This window comes from Coregonus lavaretus, assembly GCF_964263955.1.
Source record: "Coregonus lavaretus genome assembly, chromosome: 33".
Lineage (NCBI taxonomy): Eukaryota > Metazoa > Chordata > Actinopteri > Salmoniformes > Salmonidae > Coregonus > Coregonus lavaretus.
Window position 1 is genome coordinate 3104711 of NC_140020.1, and position 20373 is coordinate 3125083.

At 45.8% G+C, this 20373-nt stretch overlaps 1 protein-coding gene across 1 annotated transcript in view; it reads right to left on the reverse strand.

Annotated features, from left to right (window-relative positions):
* The window catches only part of LOC311108511 (serine/threonine-protein kinase MRCK beta-like), a 125076-nt gene that overhangs the window by 53063 nt on the left and 51640 nt on the right, over positions 1 to 20373 (reverse strand). Inside the window, 7 exon segments of the mRNA XM_084151147.1 lie at positions 7089 to 7199; positions 11359 to 11601; positions 13010 to 13143; positions 13568 to 13687; positions 13801 to 14059; positions 14556 to 14804; positions 17998 to 18198. Of these exon segments, the coding sequence (XP_084007273.1) occupies positions 7089 to 7199; positions 11359 to 11601; positions 13010 to 13143; positions 13568 to 13687; positions 13801 to 14059; positions 14556 to 14804; positions 17998 to 18198 (1317 nt within the window).

Consider the following 20373-nt stretch of genomic DNA (forward strand, 5'->3'; position numbering starts at 1 on the left):
GGAGATATACTAGTAGAGGAGGAGGAGATATACTAGTAGAGGAGGAGGAGATATACTAGTAGAGGAGGGTGGATATACTAGTAGAGGAGGAGGAGATATACTAGTAGAGGAGGGTGGATATATACTAGTAGAGGAGGGTGGAGATATACTAGTAGAGGAGGGTGGAGATATACTAGTAGAGGAGGGTGGAGATATACTAGTAGAGGAGGAGGAGGAGATATACTAGTAGAGGAGGAGGAGGAGATATACTAGTAGAGGAGGAGGAGATATACTAGTAGAGGAGGGTGGAGATATACTAGTAGAGGAGGGTGGAGATATACTAGTAGAGGAGGGTGGAGATATACTAGTAGAGGAGGGTGGAGATATACTAGTAGAGGAGGAGGAGATATACTAGTAGAGGAGGGTGGAGATATACTAGTAGAGCAGGAGGAGATATACTAGTAGAGGAGGAGATATACTAGTAGAGGAGGGTGGAGATATACTAGTAGAGGAGGAGGAGATATACTAGTAGAGGAGGAGGAGATATACTAGTAGAGGAGGGTGGAGATATACTAGTAGAGGAGGGTGGAGATATACTAGTAGAGGAGGGTGGAGATATACTAGTAGAGGAGGGTGGAGAGAGGAATGGGGAGGGTGGAGATATACTAGTAGAGGAGGGTGGAGATATACTAGTAGAGGAGGGTGGAGATATACTAGTAGAGGAGGGTGGAGATATACTAGTAGAGGAGGGTGGAGATATACTAGTAGAGGAGGAGGAGATATACTAGTAGAGGAGGGTGGAGATATACTAGTAGAGCAGGAGGAGATATACTAGTAGAGGAGGAGATATACTAGTAGAGGAGGGTGGAGATATACTAGTAGAGGAGGAGGAGATATACTAGTAGAGGAGGAGGAGATATACTAGTAGAGGAGGGTGGAGATATACTAGTAGAGGAGGGTGGAGATATACTAGTAGAGGAGGGTGGAGATATACTAGTAGAGGAGGAGGAGATATACTAGTAGAGGAGGGTGGAGAGAGGAATGGGGAGGGTGGAGATATACTAGTAGAGGAGGGTGGAGATATACTAGTAGAGGAGGGTGGAGATATACTAGTAGAGGAGGAGGAGATATACTAGTAGAGAAAGAGGAGATATACTAGTAGAGGAGGAGGAGATATACTAGTAGAGAAGGGTGGAGATATACTAGTAGAGGAGGGTGGAGATATACTAGTAGAGGAGGGTGGAGATATACTAGTAGAGGAGGAGGAGATATACTAGTAGAGGAGGAGGAGATATACTAGTAGAGGAGGGTGGATATATACTAGTAGAGGAGGGTGGATATATACTAGTAGAGGAGGAGGAGATATACTAGTAGAGGAGGAGGAGATATACTAGTAGAGGAGGGTGGATATACTAGTAGAGGAGGAGGAGATATACTAGTAGAGGAGGGTGGAGATATACTAGTAGAGGAGGAGGAGATATACTAGTAGAGGAGGAGGAGATATACTAGTAGAGGAGGAGGAGATATACTAGTAGAGGAGGGTGGATATATACTAGTAGAGGAGGAGGAGATATACTAGTAGAGGAGGAGGAGATATACTAGTAGAGGAGGAGGAGATATACTAGTAGAGGAGGGTGGATATACTAGTAGAGGAGGAGGAGATATACTAGTAGAGGAGGGTGGATATATACTAGTAGAGGAGGGTGGAGATATACTAGTAGAGGAGGGTGGAGATATACTAGTAGAGGAGGAGGAGGAGATATACTAGTAGAGGAGGAGGAGGAGATATACTAGTAGAGGAGGAGGAGATATACTAGTAGAGGAGGAGGAGATATACTAGTAGAGGAGGGTGGAGATATACTAGTAGAGGTGGAGGAGATATACTAGTAGAGGAGGGTGGCGATATACTAGTAGAGGAGGAGGAGATATACTAGTAGAGGAGGAGGAGATATACTAGTAGAGGAGGGTGGAGATATACTAGTAGAGGAGGAGGAGATATACTAGTAGAGGAGGGTGGAGATATACTAGTAGAGGAGGAGGAGATATACTAGTAGAGGAGGGTGGATATATACTAGTAGAGGAGGAGGAGATATACTAGTAGAGGAGGAGGAGATATACTAGTAGAGGAGGAGGAGATATACTAGTAGAGGAGGAGGAGATATACTAGTAGAGGAGGGTGGATATACTAGTAGAGGAGGAGGAGATATACTAGTAGAGGAGGAGGAGATATACTAGTAGAGGAGGGTGGATATATACTAGTAGAGGAGGGTGGAGATATACTAGTAGAGGAGGAAGAGATATACTAGTAGAGGAGGAGATATACTAGTAGAGGAGGGTGGAGATATACTAGTAGAGGAGGGTGGAGATATACTAGTAGAGGAGGAGGAGATATACTAGTAGAGGAGGAGGAGATATACTAGTAGAGGAGGAGGAGATATACTAGTAGAGGAGGAGGAGATATACTAGTAGAGGAGGAGGAGATATACTAGTACAGGAGGAGGAGATATACTAGTAGAGGAGGAGGAGATATACTAGTAGAGGAGGAGGAGATATACTAGTAGAGGAGGAGGAGATATACTAGTAGAGGAGGAGGAGATATACTAGTAGAGGAGGAGGAGATATACTAGTAGAGGAGGGTGGATATACTAGTAGAGGAGGAGGAGATATACTAGTAGAGGAGGGTGGATATATACTAGTAGAGGAGGGTGGAGATATACTAGTAGAGGAGGAGGAGATATACTAGTAGAGGAGGAGGAGATATACTAGTAGAGGAGGGTGGAGATATACTAGTAGAGGAGGGTGGAGATATACTAGTAGAGGAGGAGGAGATATACTAGTAGAGGAGGAGGAGATATACTAGTAGAGGAGGAGGAGATATACTAGTAGAGGAGGAGGAGATATACTAGTAGAGGAGGAGGAGATATACTAGTAGAGGAGGAGGAGATATACTAGTAGAGGAGGGTGGATATATACTATTAGAGGAGGGTGGATATATACTAGTAGAGGAGGAGGAGATATACTAGTAGAGGAGGGTGGAGATATACTAGTAGAGGAGGGTGGAGATATACTAGTAGAGTAAGAGGAGATATTCTAGTAGAGGAGGAGGAGATATACTAGTAGAGGAGGAGGAGATATACTAGTAGAGGAGGGTGGATATATACTAGTAGAGGAGGAGGAGATATACTAGTAGAGGAGGGTGGAGATATACTAGTAGATGAGGAGGAGATATACTAGTAGAGGAGGGTGGAGATATACTAGTAGAGGAGGGTGGAGATATACTAGTAGAGGAGGAGGAGATATACTAGTAGAGGAGGAGGAGATATACTAGTAGAGGAGGGTGGAGATATACTAGTAGAGGAGGAGGAGATATACTAGTAGAGGAGGAGATATACTAGTAGAGGAGGAGGAGATATACTAGTAGAGGAGGAGATATACTAGTAGAGGAGGATATATACTAGTAGAGGAGGAGATATACTAGTAGAGGAGGAGGAGATATACTAGTAGAGGAGGAGGAGATATACTAGTAGAGGAGGAGGAGATATACTAGTAGAGGAGGAGGAGATATACTAGTAGAGGAGGAGGAGATATACTAGTAGAGGAGGGTGGAGATATACTAGTAGAGGAGGAGGAGATATACTAGTAGAGGAGGGTGGAGATATACTAGTAGAGGAGGAGGAGATATACTAGTAGAGGAGGAGGAGATATACTAGTAGAGGAGGAGGAGATATACTAGTAGAGGAGGAGGAGATATACTAGTAGAGGAGGAGGAGATATACTAGTAGAGGAGGAGGAGATATACTAGTAGAGGAGGGTGGATATATACTAGTAGAGGAGGGTGGATATATACTAGTAGAGGAGGAGGAGATATACTAGTAGAGGAGGGTGGAGATATACTAGTAGAGGAGGGTGGAGATATACTAGTAGAGGAGGGAGGAGATATACTAGTAGAGGAGGGTGGAGATATACTAGTAGAGGAGGGTGGAGATATACTAGTAGAGTAAGAGGAGATATACTAGTAGAGGAGGAGGAGATATACTAGTAGAGGAGGAGGAGATATACTAGTAGAGGAGGGTGGATATATACTAGTAGAGGAGGGTGGAGATATACTAGTAGAGGAGGGTGGAGATATACTAGTAGATGAGGAGGAGATATACTAGTAGAGGAGGAGGAGGAGATATACTAGTAGAGGAGGAGGAGATATACTAGTAGAGGAGGGTGGAGATATACTAGTAGAGGAGGAGGAGATATACTAGTAGAGGAGGGTGGAGATATACTAGTAGAGGAGGAGGAGATATACTAGTAGAGGAGGAGGAGATATACTAGTAGAGGAGGGTGGAGATATACTAGTAGAGGAGGAGGAGATATACTAGTAGAGGAGGAGATATACTAGTAGAGGAGGGTGGAGATATACTAGTAGAGGAGGAGGAGATATACTAGTAGAGGAGGGTGGATATATACTAGTAGAGGAGGAGGAGATATACTAGTAGAGGAGGAGGAGATATACTAGTAGAGGAGGAGGAGATATACTAGTAGAGGAGGAGGAGATATACTAGTAGAGGAGGGTGGATATACTAGTAGAGGAGGAGGAGATATACTAGTAGAGGAGGAGGAGATATACTAGTAGAGGAGGGTGGATATATACTAGTAGAGGAGGGTGGAGATATACTAGTAGAGGAGGAAGAGATATACTAGTAGAGGAGGAGGAGATATACTAGTAGAGGAGGGTGGAGATATACTAGTAGAGGAGGGTGGAGATATACTAGTAGAGGAGGAGGAGATATACTAGTAGAGGAGGAGGAGATATACTAGTAGAGGAGGAGGAGATATACTAGTAGAGGAGGAGGAGATATACTAGTAGAGGAGGAGGAGATATACTAGTAGAGGAGGAGGAGATATACTAGTAGAGGAGGAGGAGATATACTAGTAGAGGAGGAGGAGATATACTAGTAGAGGAGGAGGAGATATACTAGTAGAGGAGGAGGAGATATACTAGTAGAGGAGGAGGAGATATACTAGTAGAGGAGGGTGGATATACTAGTAGAGGAGGAGGAGATATACTAGTAGAGGAGGGTGGATATATACTAGTAGAGGAGGGTGGAGATATACTAGTAGAGGAGGAGGAGATATACTAGTAGAGGAGGAGGAGATATACTAGTAGAGGAGGGTGGAGATATACTAGTAGAGGAGGGTGGAGATATACTAGTAGAGGAGGAGGAGATATACTAGTAGAGGAGGAGGAGATATACTAGTAGAGGAGGAGGAGATATACTAGTAGAGGAGGAGGAGATATACTAGTAGAGGAGGAGGAGATATACTAGTAGAGGAGGAGGAGATATACTAGTAGAGGAGGGTGGATATATACTATTAGAGGAGGGTGGATATATACTAGTAGAGGAGGAGGAGATATACTAGTAGAGGAGGGTGGAGATATACTAGTAGAGGAGGGTGGAGATATACTAGTAGAGTAAGAGGAGATATTCTAGTAGAGGAGGAGGAGATATACTAGTAGAGGAGGAGGAGATATACTAGTAGAGGAGGGTGGATATATACTAGTAGAGGAGGAGGAGATATACTAGTAGAGGAGGGTGGAGATATACTAGTAGATGAGGAGGAGATATACTAGTAGAGGAGGAGGAGGAGATATACTAGTAGAGGAGGAGGAGATATACTAGTAGAGGAGGGTGGAGATATACTAGTAGAGGAGGGTGGAGATATACTAGTAGAGGAGGAGGAGATATACTAGTAGAGGAGGAGGAGATATACTAGTAGAGGAGGGTGGAGATATACTAGTAGAGGAGGAGGAGATATACTAGTAGAGGAGGAGATATACTAGTAGAGGAGGAGGAGATATACTAGTAGAGGAGGAGATATACTAGTAGAGGAGGATATATACTAGTAGAGGAGGAGATATACTAGTAGAGGAGGAGGAGATATACTAGTAGAGGAGGAGGAGATATACTAGTAGAGGAGGAGGAGATATACTAGTAGAGGAGGAGGAGATATACTAGTAGAGGAGGAGGAGATATACTAGTAGAGGAGGGTGGAGATATACTAGTAGAGGAGGAGGAGATATACTAGTAGAGGAGGGTGGAGATATACTAGTAGAGGAGGAGGAGATATACTAGTAGAGGAGGGTGGATATATACTAGTAGAGGAGGGTGGAGATATACTAGTAGAGGAGGGTGGAGATATACTAGTAGATGAGGAGGAGATATACTAGTAGAGGAGGAGGAGGAGATATACTAGTAGAGGAGGAGGAGATATACTAGTAGAGGAGGGTGGAGATATACTAGTAGAGGAGGAGGAGATATACTAGTAGAGGAGGGTGGAGATATACTAGTAGAGGAGGAGGAGATATACTAGTAGAGGAGGAGGAGATATACTAGTAGAGGAGGGTGGAGATATACTAGTAGAGGAGGAGGAGATATACTAGTAGAGGAGGAGATATACTAGTAGAGGAGGAGGAGATATACTAGTAGAGGAGGAGGAGATATACTAGTAGAGGAGGAGATATACTAGTAGAGGAGGAGGAGATATACTAGTAGAGGAGGAGGAGATATACTAGTAGAGGAGGAGGAGATATACTAGTAGAGGAGGAGGAGATATACTAGTAGAGGAGGAGGAGATATACTAGTAGAGGAGGAGGAGATATACTAGTAGAGGAGGAGGAGATATACTAGTAGAGGAGGGTGGAGATATACTAGTAGAGGAGGAGGAGATATACTAGTAGAGGAGGGTGGAGATATACTAGTAGAGGAGGGTGGAGATATACTAGTAGAGGAGGGTGGAGAGAGGAAAGAGGAGGATGAAGATTAGAAAGGTGAATGAGGAGGGTGTAGAGAAGAGAGGAGGATGAGCGGAGAGAAGAGAGGAAGATGGGAGAGGAGAGAGGAGGGTGGAGAGAAGAGTGGAAGATGGAGAAAGGAGAGAAGAAGATGGAGAAAGGAGAGAAGAGAGGAGGATGGAGAGAGGAGAGGATGGAGAGAGGTAGAGGAGGATACAGAGGGGAGAGGAGACAGGTAGAGGACGATGGAGAGGGGAGAGGAGAGAGAACTGGAAGATGAGTAGGAAAGTAGTGTGTTTGTGTGTGTGTGTGTGTGACCTCTGACCTTGAGGGTCTCAAGCTCCATCTCCAGCTGTTTAGAATAGACCTCGCTGTGCTCGCGCAGCTTTCGCTCCTTAGACGCCTCCGCCTTGGCATCCTCCAACTGGGCCTCCAACTAAGACAAAACACGTGGACACAAAGCAGAGGTTAACATCACACACACTCCAGTTTCCTATCCCTTTACCAGAATAGATTGACCCATACATATAACACGTTCTCTCTCTCAAACACAAACATTCATGAGCATGTATTGTGTCAATGTGTGTACTGCCATTATGCGTTCCAGTATTGCGTATATGAATTAACAGTGTTGGGGGGTGGTGAGGAGATGACATAGGCTTATCACCCTGCCACCATTGACCCCCTCTCTTTTCCTTTACAAAAGTCCCCACCCCTGGCCCCATGCACTTTAGCTGGGGTCACCAACAACCATCTGGACCCTGTTAGCGCTTAGCTCTGGGGAAGGATAGAGGAGGGTGTGGGGTTGTAGGCCTAGGGTGCATCTCAATAGTCTAAAGTGGCCTCCATTGCTTGTCTCCTCTCCCTCATTTGCACTAATCTGAACACTAGGGCTAGGTAAAAACAATATGGAGAACGCCTACTAGGAATTTGTGTTCAACTGCCTAGTTCTCCAATGTCAGTGCAGGTGGAGGAAAGGACACTACTTTTAGACTACTGAGATGCAGCCCTGGCTTGTTTTGGCTGTGTGTGTTGTGTTTCCTCACCCCTAAGGGGAGCTGTTGAGGACACCCCAAGCAGCGCATTCCTCTGTCGCCAATGCAGACAGCACAAGACAGGCGAGGCCCTCAAGGGAATACTGGCATTCAGATTGAGAAATGAATGAATAGATAACAAGCCGATGATAAAGAGTGGTTGTTTTGTGCTTTCTGAATGACAGGAGAAGCCGTGGCACCAGAACTGGATGTGTGTTGAGGTTGAAAGTCTGGTATTGTTGTACATACAGTTGAAGACGGAAGTTTACATACACCTTAGCAAAATACATTTAAACTCTGTTTTTCACAATTCCTGACATTTAATCCTAGTAAGAATTCCCTGTCTTAGGTCAGTTAGGATCACCACTTTATTTTAAGAATGTGACATTTCAGAATAATAGTAGAGAGAATGATTTATTTCAGCTTTTATTTCTTTCATCACATTCCCAGTGGGTCAGAAGTTTACATACACTCAATTAGTATTTGGTAGCATTGCCTTTAAATTGTTTAACTTGGGTCAAACGCGTCGGGTAGCCTTCCACAAGCTTCCCACAATAAATTGGGTGAATTTTGGCCCATTCCTCCTGACAGAGCTGGTGTAACTGAGTCAGGTTTGTAGGCCTCCTTGCTCGTACACGCTTTTTCAGTTCTGCCCACACATTTTCTATAGGATTGAGGTCAGGGCTTTGTGATGGCCACTCCAATACCTTGACTTTGTTGTCCTTAAGCCATTTTGCCACAACTTTGGAAGTATGCTTGGGGTCATTGTCCATTTGGAAGACCCATTTGCGACCAAGCTTTAACTTCCTAACTGATGTCTTGAGATGTTGCTTCAATATATCCACATCATTTTCCTTCCTCATGATGCCATCTATTTTGTGAAGTGCACCAGTCCCTCCTGCAGCAAAGCACCCTCACAGCATGATGCTGCCACCCCCGTGCTTCACGGTTGGGATGGTGTTCTTCGGCTTGCAAGCGTCCCCCTTTTTCCTCCAAACATAACGATGGTCATTATGGCCAAACAGTTCTATTTTTGTTTAATCAGACCAGAGGACATTTCCCCAAAAAGTACTATCTTTGTCCCCATGTGCAGGTGCAAACCGTAGTCTGGCTTTTTTATGGCAGTTTTGGAGCAGTGGCTTCTTCCTTGCTGCGCGGCCTTTCAGGTTATGTCAATATAGGATTCGTTTTACTGTGGATATAGATACCTTTGTATCCGTTTCCTCCAGCATCTTCACAAGGTCAATTGCTGTTGTTCTGGGATTGATTTGCACTTTTCACACCAAAGTACGTTCATCTCTAGGAGACAGAACGCGTCTCCTTCCTGAGCAGTATGACGGCCGCGTGGTTCCATGGTATTCATACTTAATGGAAACTGGTATTCATACTTATTGGAAACTGCGCCCAAGGATGAACCAGAATTTGTTTTCTGAGGTCTTGGCTGATTTCTTTTGATTTTCCCATGATGTCAAGCAAAGAGGCACTGAGTTTGAAGGTAGGCCTTGAAATACATCCACAGGTACACCTCCAATTTCTCAAATGATGTCAATTAGCATATCAGAAGCTTCTAAAGCCATGACATCATTTTCTGGAATTTTCCAAGCTGTTTAAAGTCAACTTAGTGCATGTAAACTTCTGACCCACTGGAATTGTGATAAAGTGAATTATAAGTTAAATAATCTGTCTGTAAACAATTATTATTTGTGTCATGCACAAAGTAGATGTCCTAACTGACTTGCCAAAACTATAGTTTGTTAACAAGACATTTGTGGAGTGGCTGAAAAATGAGTTTTAATGACTCCAACCTAAGTGTATGTAAACTTCCGACTTCAACAATACATAGACATACAGTGATGGAGAAAAGTATTTGATCCCCTGCTGATTTTGTACGTTTGCCCACTGACCAAGACATGATCAGTCTATAATTTTAATGGTAGGTTTATTTGAACAGTGAGAGACAGAAAAATCCAGAAAAATGCATGTCAAAAATGTTATAAATTCATTTGCATTTTAATGAGGGAAATAAGTATTTGACCCCTCTGCAAAACATGACTTAGTACTTGGTGGCAAAACCCTTGTTGGCAATCACAGAGGTCAGACGTTTCTTGTAGCTGGCCACCAGGTTTGCACACATCTCAGGAGGGATTTTGTCCCACTCCTCTTTGCAGATCTTCTCCAAGTCATTAAGGTTTCGAGGCTGACGTTTGGCAACTCAAACCTTCAGCTCCCTCCACAGATTTTCTATGGGATTAAGGTCTGGAGACTGGCTAGGCCACTCCAGGACCTTAATGTGCTTCTTCTTGAGCCACTCCTTTGTTGCCTTGGCCGTGTGTTTTGGGTCATTGTCATAAATGTCATGCTGGAATACCCATCCATGACCCATTTTCAATGCCCTGGCTGAGGGAAGGAGGTTCTCAACCAAGATTTGACGGTACATGGCCCCGTCCATCGTCCCTTTGATGCGGTGACGTTGTCCTGTCCCCTTAGCAGAAAAACACCCCCAAAGCATAATGTTTCCACCTCCATGTTTGACGGTGGGGATGGTGTTCTTGGGGTCATAGGCAGCATTCCTCCTCCTCCAAAAACGGCGAGTTGAGTTGATGCCAAAGAGCTCCATTTTGGTCTCATCTGACCACAACACTTTCACCTAGTTCTCCTCTGAATCATTCAGATGTTCATTGGCAAACTTCAGACGGGCCTGTATATGTGCTTTCTTGAGCAAGGGGACCTTGTGGGCGCTGCAGGATTTCAGTCCTTCACGGCGTAGTGTGTTACCAATTGTTTTCTTGGTGACTATGGTCACAGCTGCCTTGAGATCATTGACAAGATCCTCCCGTGTAGTTCTGGGCTGATTCCTCACCGTTCTCATGATCATTGCAACTCCACGAGGTGAGATCTTGCATGGAGCCCCAGGCCGAAGGAGATTGAAAGGTCTTTTGTGTTTCTTCCATTTGCAAATAATCGCACCAACTGTTGTCACCTTCTCACCAAGCTGCTTGGCGATGGTCTTGTAGCCCATTCCAGCCTTGTGTAGGTCTACAATCTTGTCCCTGACATCCTTGGAGAGCTCTTTGGTCTTGGCCATGGTGGAGAGTTTGGAATCTGATTGATTGATTGCTTCTGTGGACTGGTGTCTTTTATACAGGTAACAAGCTGAGATTAGGAGCACTCCCTTTAAGAGTGTGCTCCTAATCTCAGCTCGATACCTGTATAAAAGACACCTGGGAGCCAGAAATCTTTCTGATTGAGAGGGGGTCAAATACTTATTTCCCTCATTAAAATGCAAATCAATTTATAACATTTTCTACATGCTTTTTCTGGATTTTTTTGTTGTTATTCTGTCTCTCACTGTTCAAATAAACCTACCATTAAAATTATAGACTGATCATTTCTTTGTCAGTGGGCAAACGTACAAAATCAGCAGGGAATCAAATACTTTTTTCCCCTCACTGTACATAGACATACAGGCAGGCACACACACACACACACATAATAATACACATATGCCCTCATCACAGAAAGCTAAACGCTACGCTCTGCTAGTCAACTTTTACAACTCACCTCCTTGCGGGCCTTCTCGGTCTTGCGGATGTCCTGGCGCATGGCGTCCACCTTCTGCACAGCAGCGTCCATCTCCTCCTCCTTGTCGCGGAGCTGGCGTGAGAGGCGTTGCTTGGTGGAGCGCAGCTCGGCCATGCGCTCGCTCAGCTCAGAGAACTCCTGCAGGGCCAGTTTCCGCTGGCTGTGGGCCTCCTTCAGCTCCTTGGTCTGGGACTTGAGGCGCTCCAGGGACTCCACCAGTTGCTGTTGGGGAGGGAAGGAGAGGGAGGTGGGGAGAGAGAGGGGGGGGGGGGGGGGGGGGAAGGAGAGAGAGGTGGTGGGAGAGAGAGGGGGTGGGGGCAAGCGAGATGGCGTAATGGAGAGAGAGAGAAAAAAGAGTTGGGAGAGAGAAAGGAGGGAGGGTGAGGGAGGGAGGGAGGAAGGGTGAGGGAGGGAGGGAGGGAGAGAGAGAGCAGCAAAATAAAAGAGCAGAGGAGGCACGATAGATGGGGAGAGGGAAAGAGCCAGACAGAATGACAGGCGTGGAGATGAAAATGAAAGGGAGAGAGAACGTGTGTGAGAGAAAGGAGGACAGCAAGAGTGACAGAAAGAGAGGAGGGGAGGAGGGAGGAATGAGGAGAGAAAGAAAAGAAAACAATCAGTGAACCACCAATCAGTGAACCACCAATCAGTGAACCACCAATCAGTGAACCACCAATCAGTGAACCACCAATCAGTGAACCACCAATTATAAACTTGACTTCCACTATAAAAGTACACAGAGAATTAGCCACAACCTATTGTATCACACATTAAAAAAAAACTAAAAAAGGAAATCCTACCTATTTCAACATGAAATACATTTTCTCCAGCACCACCCCAACATGTGAAAATTGTGAGTTTCTATGGCCGTGTCCGAGAGCATCAAATCCTTGATGCATTGTGGGTAAATGGTGACTGACTGACTGCTCTACAAGTAATAAAGAGTTGTTGTTTATGATGCAAGGTGATTTGCATATCAGTCAAACAAGCCCTATGTTGTGAAGTAAAAAAGGTACCAGTATTTCTGATGACATCATATGGTATGCGTCATGAGATTTGAACCAACTATAAGCAGGCAAAGGCTAGTATAGTCAACTAGACACAAACACTACCCCAGGGTAAGGTTAGAAGATGGGGTCAAATAGTTTTGCTAATGGAATTAGACAAAAATGTGGTGCGTCTGTCCAGAATACTGACTCCAGCTAACCCATGACATGACGGAATTTAATCGGAAGAAAAAGCTCCCAGTGTTTACACACCGTGGCAATCTAATGATCTGAGGATATTAGGTTAGGGTGGGTGGGTGGGTGGGTGTTCTGTTTTCACGTCAGATAAAATGAGACTTAACACAGAGAGACGTCCTCTTTGCAGCGAATAGGCAACTGTGAACAACATTGGTCCTTGAGAACTACAGTGTGCCCTGTGAATCATGTCAGCCCTAGTTAATGCATTCACCTGACTGAATACACCCCTGAGTCGTATTCACTGGACAACAAACAGAAGGAAGCACACCGAAACAGTAAAGGACTGCCAGAACTTCTCCAATAACAAACGCTTGTTTTCATTTTCCTACGATGTGCACTAATTAGTACAATCCTGGAGTAGGGGGAGGGGGGAGAGGGAGTGTTACCTTGTGGATCTCCTCCTTCTCCTGTCTCAGGGCTTTGACCTGCTTGTCCAGGGCCTTCAGCTTGGAGGAGGAGCTCTCGTAGTCCTGCCGCAGTGTCACCGCCTCCTCCAGCTGGTGCTCCAGCCTATCAGAGTCTGAGAAAGGGAGGGACTTCCTGGTTAGCGGGACGGTGATATGTACTTGTGCTGCGCTAGAACAGACCCAAAAGTACAAACTATGTGTTCGACCCAGGCCTGGTTTAAATGATCTGTGTGTTTGACTCAGGCCTGGTTTAAATGATCTGTGTGTCCGACTCAGGCCTGGTTTAAATGATCTGTGTGTCCGACTCAGGCCTGGTTTAAATGATCTGTGTGTTTGACTCAGGCCTGGTTTAAATGATCTGTGTGTCCGACTCAGGCCTGGTTTAAATGATCTGTGTGTTTGACTAAGGCCTGGTTTAAATGCACAGACAGTATTTGACCTGTGTGTACGACCCAGGCCTGGTTTAAATGCCCAGACAGTGTTGGGTTGCCAGATGAGCTTTGCGTTGTCAGATTGGGTTGCACAGAGAGCACTGACCTGCCAGTTTCTTCTTGAGCCGGTCGATCTCCTCGTTGAGCTTCTTCATCTCCTTGTCTCGGCCCAGGGTGCTGGCCCCGCGGCCCGGCCCGTGGAGAGACTGCACCGCTTGGGTGGACTCTGGAGGGGCAACACACAGGTTAAGGGTCAGAGGTCATGTCCACATTTACGCTCAGGCTCATACAGGGTGTTTCTGTGTGTCTCCCTTTGTGCTCTACCGCCCCCTAGCTCACCCTGCAGCTTGCGGTTCAGCTCCTGCTTCTCCTGCTCCAGCCGACGGATCCTCCTCTCGAAGGCCTCCACCTCCAGCCCCCCCTCCTGGTCCGGTGGAACCCCCTCTCCTCCGCCCCCCTCCTGGGAGCTCCCATCGGACAGGCCAGCCCTGTTGACGCTACCGCGGTCCGAGAAGCAGCTGTCCGTGGTGTAGGTGAAGCCTACAAAGGGCAGGTGCTGTCCGGTGAAGCCGCTGTGTGTGACTGGAGGAGCAATGTCCTGTTGGGTGAGAGACACACAGACAGAGAGAGGGTGAGAGAGAGAGAGACACAGAGACAGACAGAGAGACAGAGAGAGAGAGAGAGAGAGAGAGAGAGAGAGAGAGAGAGAGAGAGAGAGAGAGAGAGAGAGAGAGAGAGAGTCAGATTGGTTAGAGTCAAACAGCTAAACAGACCAAGAGAACAGCCAAGTAAAATTTTTTACAACTGTAAACACCAGTTAGCTCTGGGCTCTTCAAAAAATAAAAACAGCAGTATTTTGATTCTCGATGGCTGGAAGTTGAATAGTCAGCATTTGCTAGCTGGTTTCCAGGTAGTGTTGGCAAGCTAGCTAGTTTCTAGATAGCTATCTAGCTGATCGGTTTCTAATTAGTGTTTGCTAGCTAGCTCGTTTCCAGTTAGCGTTAGCGAGCTAGCTCGTTTCCAATTAATGTTAACAAGCTAACTCAAGTCCAGTTAACATTAGCTAGCTAGCTTGTTTTCCCCAATCCACCCACCGGGTTTTTAAGAATATCGTCGTCCACATCAAAGTTGGAGGTGTCAGATGGGGAGCTGACGTCGGGGATGTAGGGCGCCTCAGTGGAGCGGATGTGTTCCCAGTCGATGCCGGCGAAGAAGGGATGGTCCTTGAAGTCGCCGATGCCATTCTGGCCCAGGCGACGCTCGCGGCCGCAGATTAGGCGCGAGATCAGGTCCTTGGCGTCCTCCGACACATCGCAGATGTTTGAGGGGAACTGGAAACGCTCCTGTGAGAGAGTGGGGGAGAGAGGGAGGGAGGAGAGGAAGAGGAGGATGAGAATGTGAATTTAAAAGCTTCTTCATTGGGTCATTAGCATACATTACACAAACATTAAACATCACATTTCCTCCCCAACACACACACCAGCTAAATAATCAGGTGGAGAGAGAGAGAGAGAGAGAGAGAGTGAGAGACGGGGGTAGAGAGAGCGTGAGACGGGGGTGGAGAGAGAGAGCGAGACGGGGGTGGAGAGAGAGAGCGAGACGGGGGTGGAGAGAGAGAGGGAGACGGGGTGGAGAGAGAGAGCGAGACGGGGGTGGAGAGAGCGAGCGAGACGGGGGTGGAGAGAGCGAGAGACGGGGGTGGAGAGAGCGAGAGACGGGGGTGGAGAGAGCGAGAGACGGGGGTGGAGAGAGCGGGAGACGGGGGTGGAGAGAGCGAGAGACGGGGGTGGAAAGAGCGAGAGACGGGGGTGGAGAGAGAGAGCGACGAGGGTGGAGAGAGAGAGCGACGGGGGTGGAGAGAGAGAGCGACGGGGGTGGAGAGAGAGAGCGACGGGGTGGAGAGAGAGAGAGACGGGGTGGAGAGAGAGAGAGACGGGGTGGAGAGAGAGAGAGACGGGGTGGAGAGAGAGAGACGGGGTGGAGAGAGAGAGAAAGACGGGGGTGGAGAGAGAGAGAAAGACGGGGGTGGAGAGAGAGAGAAAGACGGGGGTGGAGAGAGAGAGAGAGACGGGGGTGGAGAGAGAGAGAGAGACGGGGGTTTGAGAGACCGAGAAGGGGGTTTGAGAGACCGAGACTGGGGTTTGAGAGACCGAGACGGGGATTTAAGAGACCGAGACGGGGATTTTAGAGACCGAGACGGGGATTTGAGAGACCGAGACGGGGATTTGAGAGACCGAGACGGGGATTTGAGAGACCGAGACGGGGATTTGAGAGACCGAGACGGGGATTTGACAGAGAGAAGGGGGGGGGGGGGTAAAAGAGCACAGAACAAGGGATAGCTGAGAATGAGACAGAACCAGAGACAGGGAGACCGTGTTAGATAATGCATAACAAGCTCCAGTTTAGATAGTGACAGAGACTTTGATGAAAATAGCTGCTAGAAAGTAGGCTAGTGTTTCAGGAACTGGGCCCTTGAGGGGGGCATTAACCTGGATAGCTTCAGGAAATAATCACACTGTGTAAGTGGCCAACTTGTTAATAACACACACCAGTACCTACACTATCAAACAATCACAAACATTTGGAACAGGCAACACAAGTCTACACGCGTTGTATTCGTCGCATGTGACAAATACAATTTTATTTTATTTGACTGAAGGGCATCAAATCAACAGACTTACAGTGACATATACACTACATATACAAAAGTATGTGGACACCCCTTCAAATTAGCCGATTTGGCTATTTCAGCCACACCCGTTGCTGACAGGTGTATAAAATTGAGCACACAGCCATGCAATCTCCATAGACAAACATTGACAGTAGAATGGTCTTACTGAAGAGCTCAGTGACTTTCAACGTGGCACCGTCATGCCACCTTTCCAACAAGTCAGTTCGTCAAATTTTTGCCCTGCTAGAGGTGCCCCGGTCAACTGCAAGTGCTGTTATTGTGAGGTGAAAACATCTAGGAGCAACAATGGCTCAGGTGCGAAGTGGTAGACCACACAAGCTCACAGAACAGGACCGCCAAGTACTGAACCGCGTATTGCGTAAAAATAGTCTGTCCTCGGTTGTAACACTCACTGCCGAGTTCCAAACTGCCTCTGGAAGCAACGTCAGCACAATAACTTTTGATCGGGAGCTTCATGAAATGGGTTTCATGAAATGGCCGAACAGCCGCACGCAAGCACAAGATCACCATACACAATTCCAAACGTCGGTGTAAAGCCAGCCGCCATTGGACTCTGGCGCAGTGGAAACGTTCTCTAGAGTGATGAATTACACTTCACCATCTGGCAGTCAGATGGACGAATCTGGGTTTGGCAGATGCCAGGAGAACGCTATCTGCCCTAAAGTTTGGTGGAGGAGGAATAATGGTCTGGGGCTGTTTTTCATGGTTCGAGCTAGGCCGCTTAGTTTCAGTGAAGGGAAATCTTAATGCTACAGCATACAATGATATTCTAGACGATTCTGTGCTTCAAACTTTGTGGCAACCGTTTGGGGAAGGCCCTTTCCTGTTTCAGCATGACAATGCCCCCATGCACAAAGCGAGGTCCATACAGAAATAGTTTGTCGAGATCGGTGTGGAAGAACTTGACTGCCATGCACAGAATCCTGACCTCAACTCCATCAAACACCTCCGGGATGAATTGGAACACAGACTGCGAGCAAGGCCTTATCGCCCAACATCAGTGCCCAACCTCACGAATGCTCTGGTGGCTGAATGGAAGCAAGACCCCGCAGCAATGTTCCAACATCTAGTGGAAAGCCTTCCCAGAAGAGTGGAGGCTGTTATAGCAGTAAATGGGGGACCAACTCCATATTAATGCCCATAATTTTGGAATGAGATGTTCGACGAGCAGCTGTCCACGTACTTTTGGTCATGGAGTGTATCTTGAAGTAAACAATCCAGTAAACATGATCAACTATTTAAACCGATTAATAATCCAAATGTTTGTTATATTTAATAAGTGTAGCATATACTTAACTGTGAAATACTGTACATTTGAAAGCAAACAATAAATAAATCATTATACAAAATCATTAATTATTAAAATGTTTGGAATATGTAGCACTTATTGCTGGCCCATAGATTTGGTATAGGCTAGCTCTTCTAGTTCTTTTGAGTCTGAAGATTGTTTTCAGTTTGCGGAGCATTTCTTCTTTTGGAATGCATAATAGAATATATTAGCATTGACTTGCTTGTTACCAAGGCAGTTTGGATGCTGATGCTAAATCCCCTACATCTACATTGATGCAAGCTAGGCACTAAGGACCCCCTGGCTTTGTTCTGCCTCAGAGATACGCTACATGCTTGCCCCTACACCAGGACCTAAGATCAGATTTCACTACCCATACCTGTGGCTAGTGGCTCTCTCTTCCAAGACATCCTATCCTTGTTTCCTTTCCTTGATGACTACTGTTTTCATGAATGGACGCTAATTTTAAAAATGGTAGACTTTTAAAGACTCCACTTTCCCCTCACCATGTTGTCGCCACAACCTAAAACTTGGCCGCCAGTTTCCTCAGGTTTACCTCGTGGTTCATGATCTTGCCGTAGGTCTCCACCAGTGACTCGGCATAGAAGGGTGTCTCCCCGTAGAGCATCTCGTACATACAGACGCCCAGGGACCACCAGTCACACTCTGGACCGTACTTCCCCATGCCGTCCTCCATGGCCTGCAGGATCTCAGGGGAAATGTAGTCCGGAGTGCCTACAGCCACAGATGACTGGACCTGGAAGAGGAAAGAGGGGGAAGAGTGAGGTTGGAACAAAAAGTCAGAGTAAAGTGAACTCAGAGAAACGTTATTTTACATTGTCCATGTAAAAAAGCCCAACTCCAATCAAATTATATTGTCACATGCTTGGTAAACAACAGGTGTAGACTAACAGTTACTGACGGTCCCTTCCCAACAATGCAGAGAGGGAACAAATTGAAATAGTAGAAAAAAAATAGATTTATTTTTTTGAAAATAATAACACGAGGAATACACAGAACAATAATAACTGTGGCATAAGGTGTTTTCAGAATAAGAGTATTAACTTATTAAAAACAGATTGAGTTTTGCTTTGACCTGGATTCAAATACTTTGAGCCTTTGCTCTAGCCTGTATACAGTGTCAGATGGGCGGGGTTTGCAGTTTTGAGACTATTCTATTGGTCCATTAAGCCAGGCAAGCTCAATCAAGCACAGATAAAGTATTTCAAATAGTATTTGAACCCAGGTCTGGAGATGAGGGATATAGTGAATCTTGCTTTACTCCCCTTAGGCATTCAATCACTTCATCAAATTCTAAAAGTTGGGCTACACATTTGACATCACTTTCAGACCCCTTTCACTAAACCTCAGACGAAAAGTCATTTTCTTTCACACAAACACCTGAGTAGTACAAGGGGCTCTGTGGTAGAATCACCGAGCGACGAAAAATCGGGAGCAAAAAATTAAACCAAAACTTAGCATGAGAGAGCAGAAAATGAGTGGGGCCGTAAAGTTATTCAATAAAACAGTGTGACCCCTCTATTAATTCCTTTACGCCATACTATAAAAACCATTAGGATCTAGGAGAGCCCTTGACTGCATCGCAAATGGCACCCTATTTTCTATACAGTGCACTACTTTTGACCGGAGCCCTATGCGCCCTGGTCAAAAATAGAAAAGTAGTGCACTGAAGTGAACAGGGTGCCATTTGGGATTGCATCCCTTCTTTTCCATTTAACACCAGCTGAATTCTGAAGGGCACTCGGCAATATCACGTCGTCTACTTTCTTTCTCCTTTTCAACTTACAGTAGAGGGGTGCCACGTCCGCTACATTAGCGGTCTCTGTTTTCGTCCTACAAACGTGGCTCTAATCTTTGAACGGTAGGATCTACCTAGCTATTGTGATCCCATTTCTGAAAGGTAAGACTCATGAACACGCACTTTTTTTTGTTTCCCTCTGCAATGCTCCCCGGCCGCGTAGGAGACGTTACAAGGGACTGTGACAAAACCACAATTGAAAGCAATGCAGATCTTCTCTACACACAAACAATTGTTAGGCCTACCTAATGAGCTTCCCTGATGTTTACCCCAAACTATCCAATACCTTTCTGATGCATTTCAGATACATACTGATACAACCACAAATGTGTACACCTTTCACATAGGCTATTCAAGTCATTTGACATCTTATCTTAATAGCCTTATGAATATAGAAACTTTGTGCAGTTTGTGCAACAACTAGCTGGAAAAAAGCCATTACATCGTTTCTATAACAATATAAAGTGCCATCAGAAAGTCCTCATACCCCTTGATTCCACATTTTGTTGTGTTACAACCTGAATGAAAAATTGATTAAATATTTTGTTCACCCATCTATACACAATACCCCATAATGACAAAGTGAAAACATATCTTTAGACATTTTTGCAAATGTATTGAAAATGAAATACAGAAATATCTCATGTTAGAATAACATTTGGCAGCAATTACAGCTGAGAGTCTTTCTGGGTAAGTCTCTAAGAGCTTTCCATACCTGGATTGTGCAACATTTGCCTATTATTCATGGATCACATCAACACCATCATCCCAGAAACCCTAGACCCACTCCAATTCGCAAACCGCCCCAACAGATCCACAGATGACGCAATCTCAATCGCACTCCACACTGCCCTTTCCCACCTGGACAAAAGGAACACCTATGTGAGAATGCTGTTCATTGACTACAGCTCAGCATTCAACACCATAGTGCCCTCAAAGCTCATCACTAAGCTAAGGACCCTGGGACTAAACACCTCCCTCTGCAACTGGATCCTGGACTTCCTGACGGGCCGCCCCCAGGTGGTAAGGGTAGGCAACAACACATCCGCCACACTGATCCTCAACAAGGGGGCGCCTGAGGGGTGCGTGCTTAGTCCCCTCCTGTACTCCCTG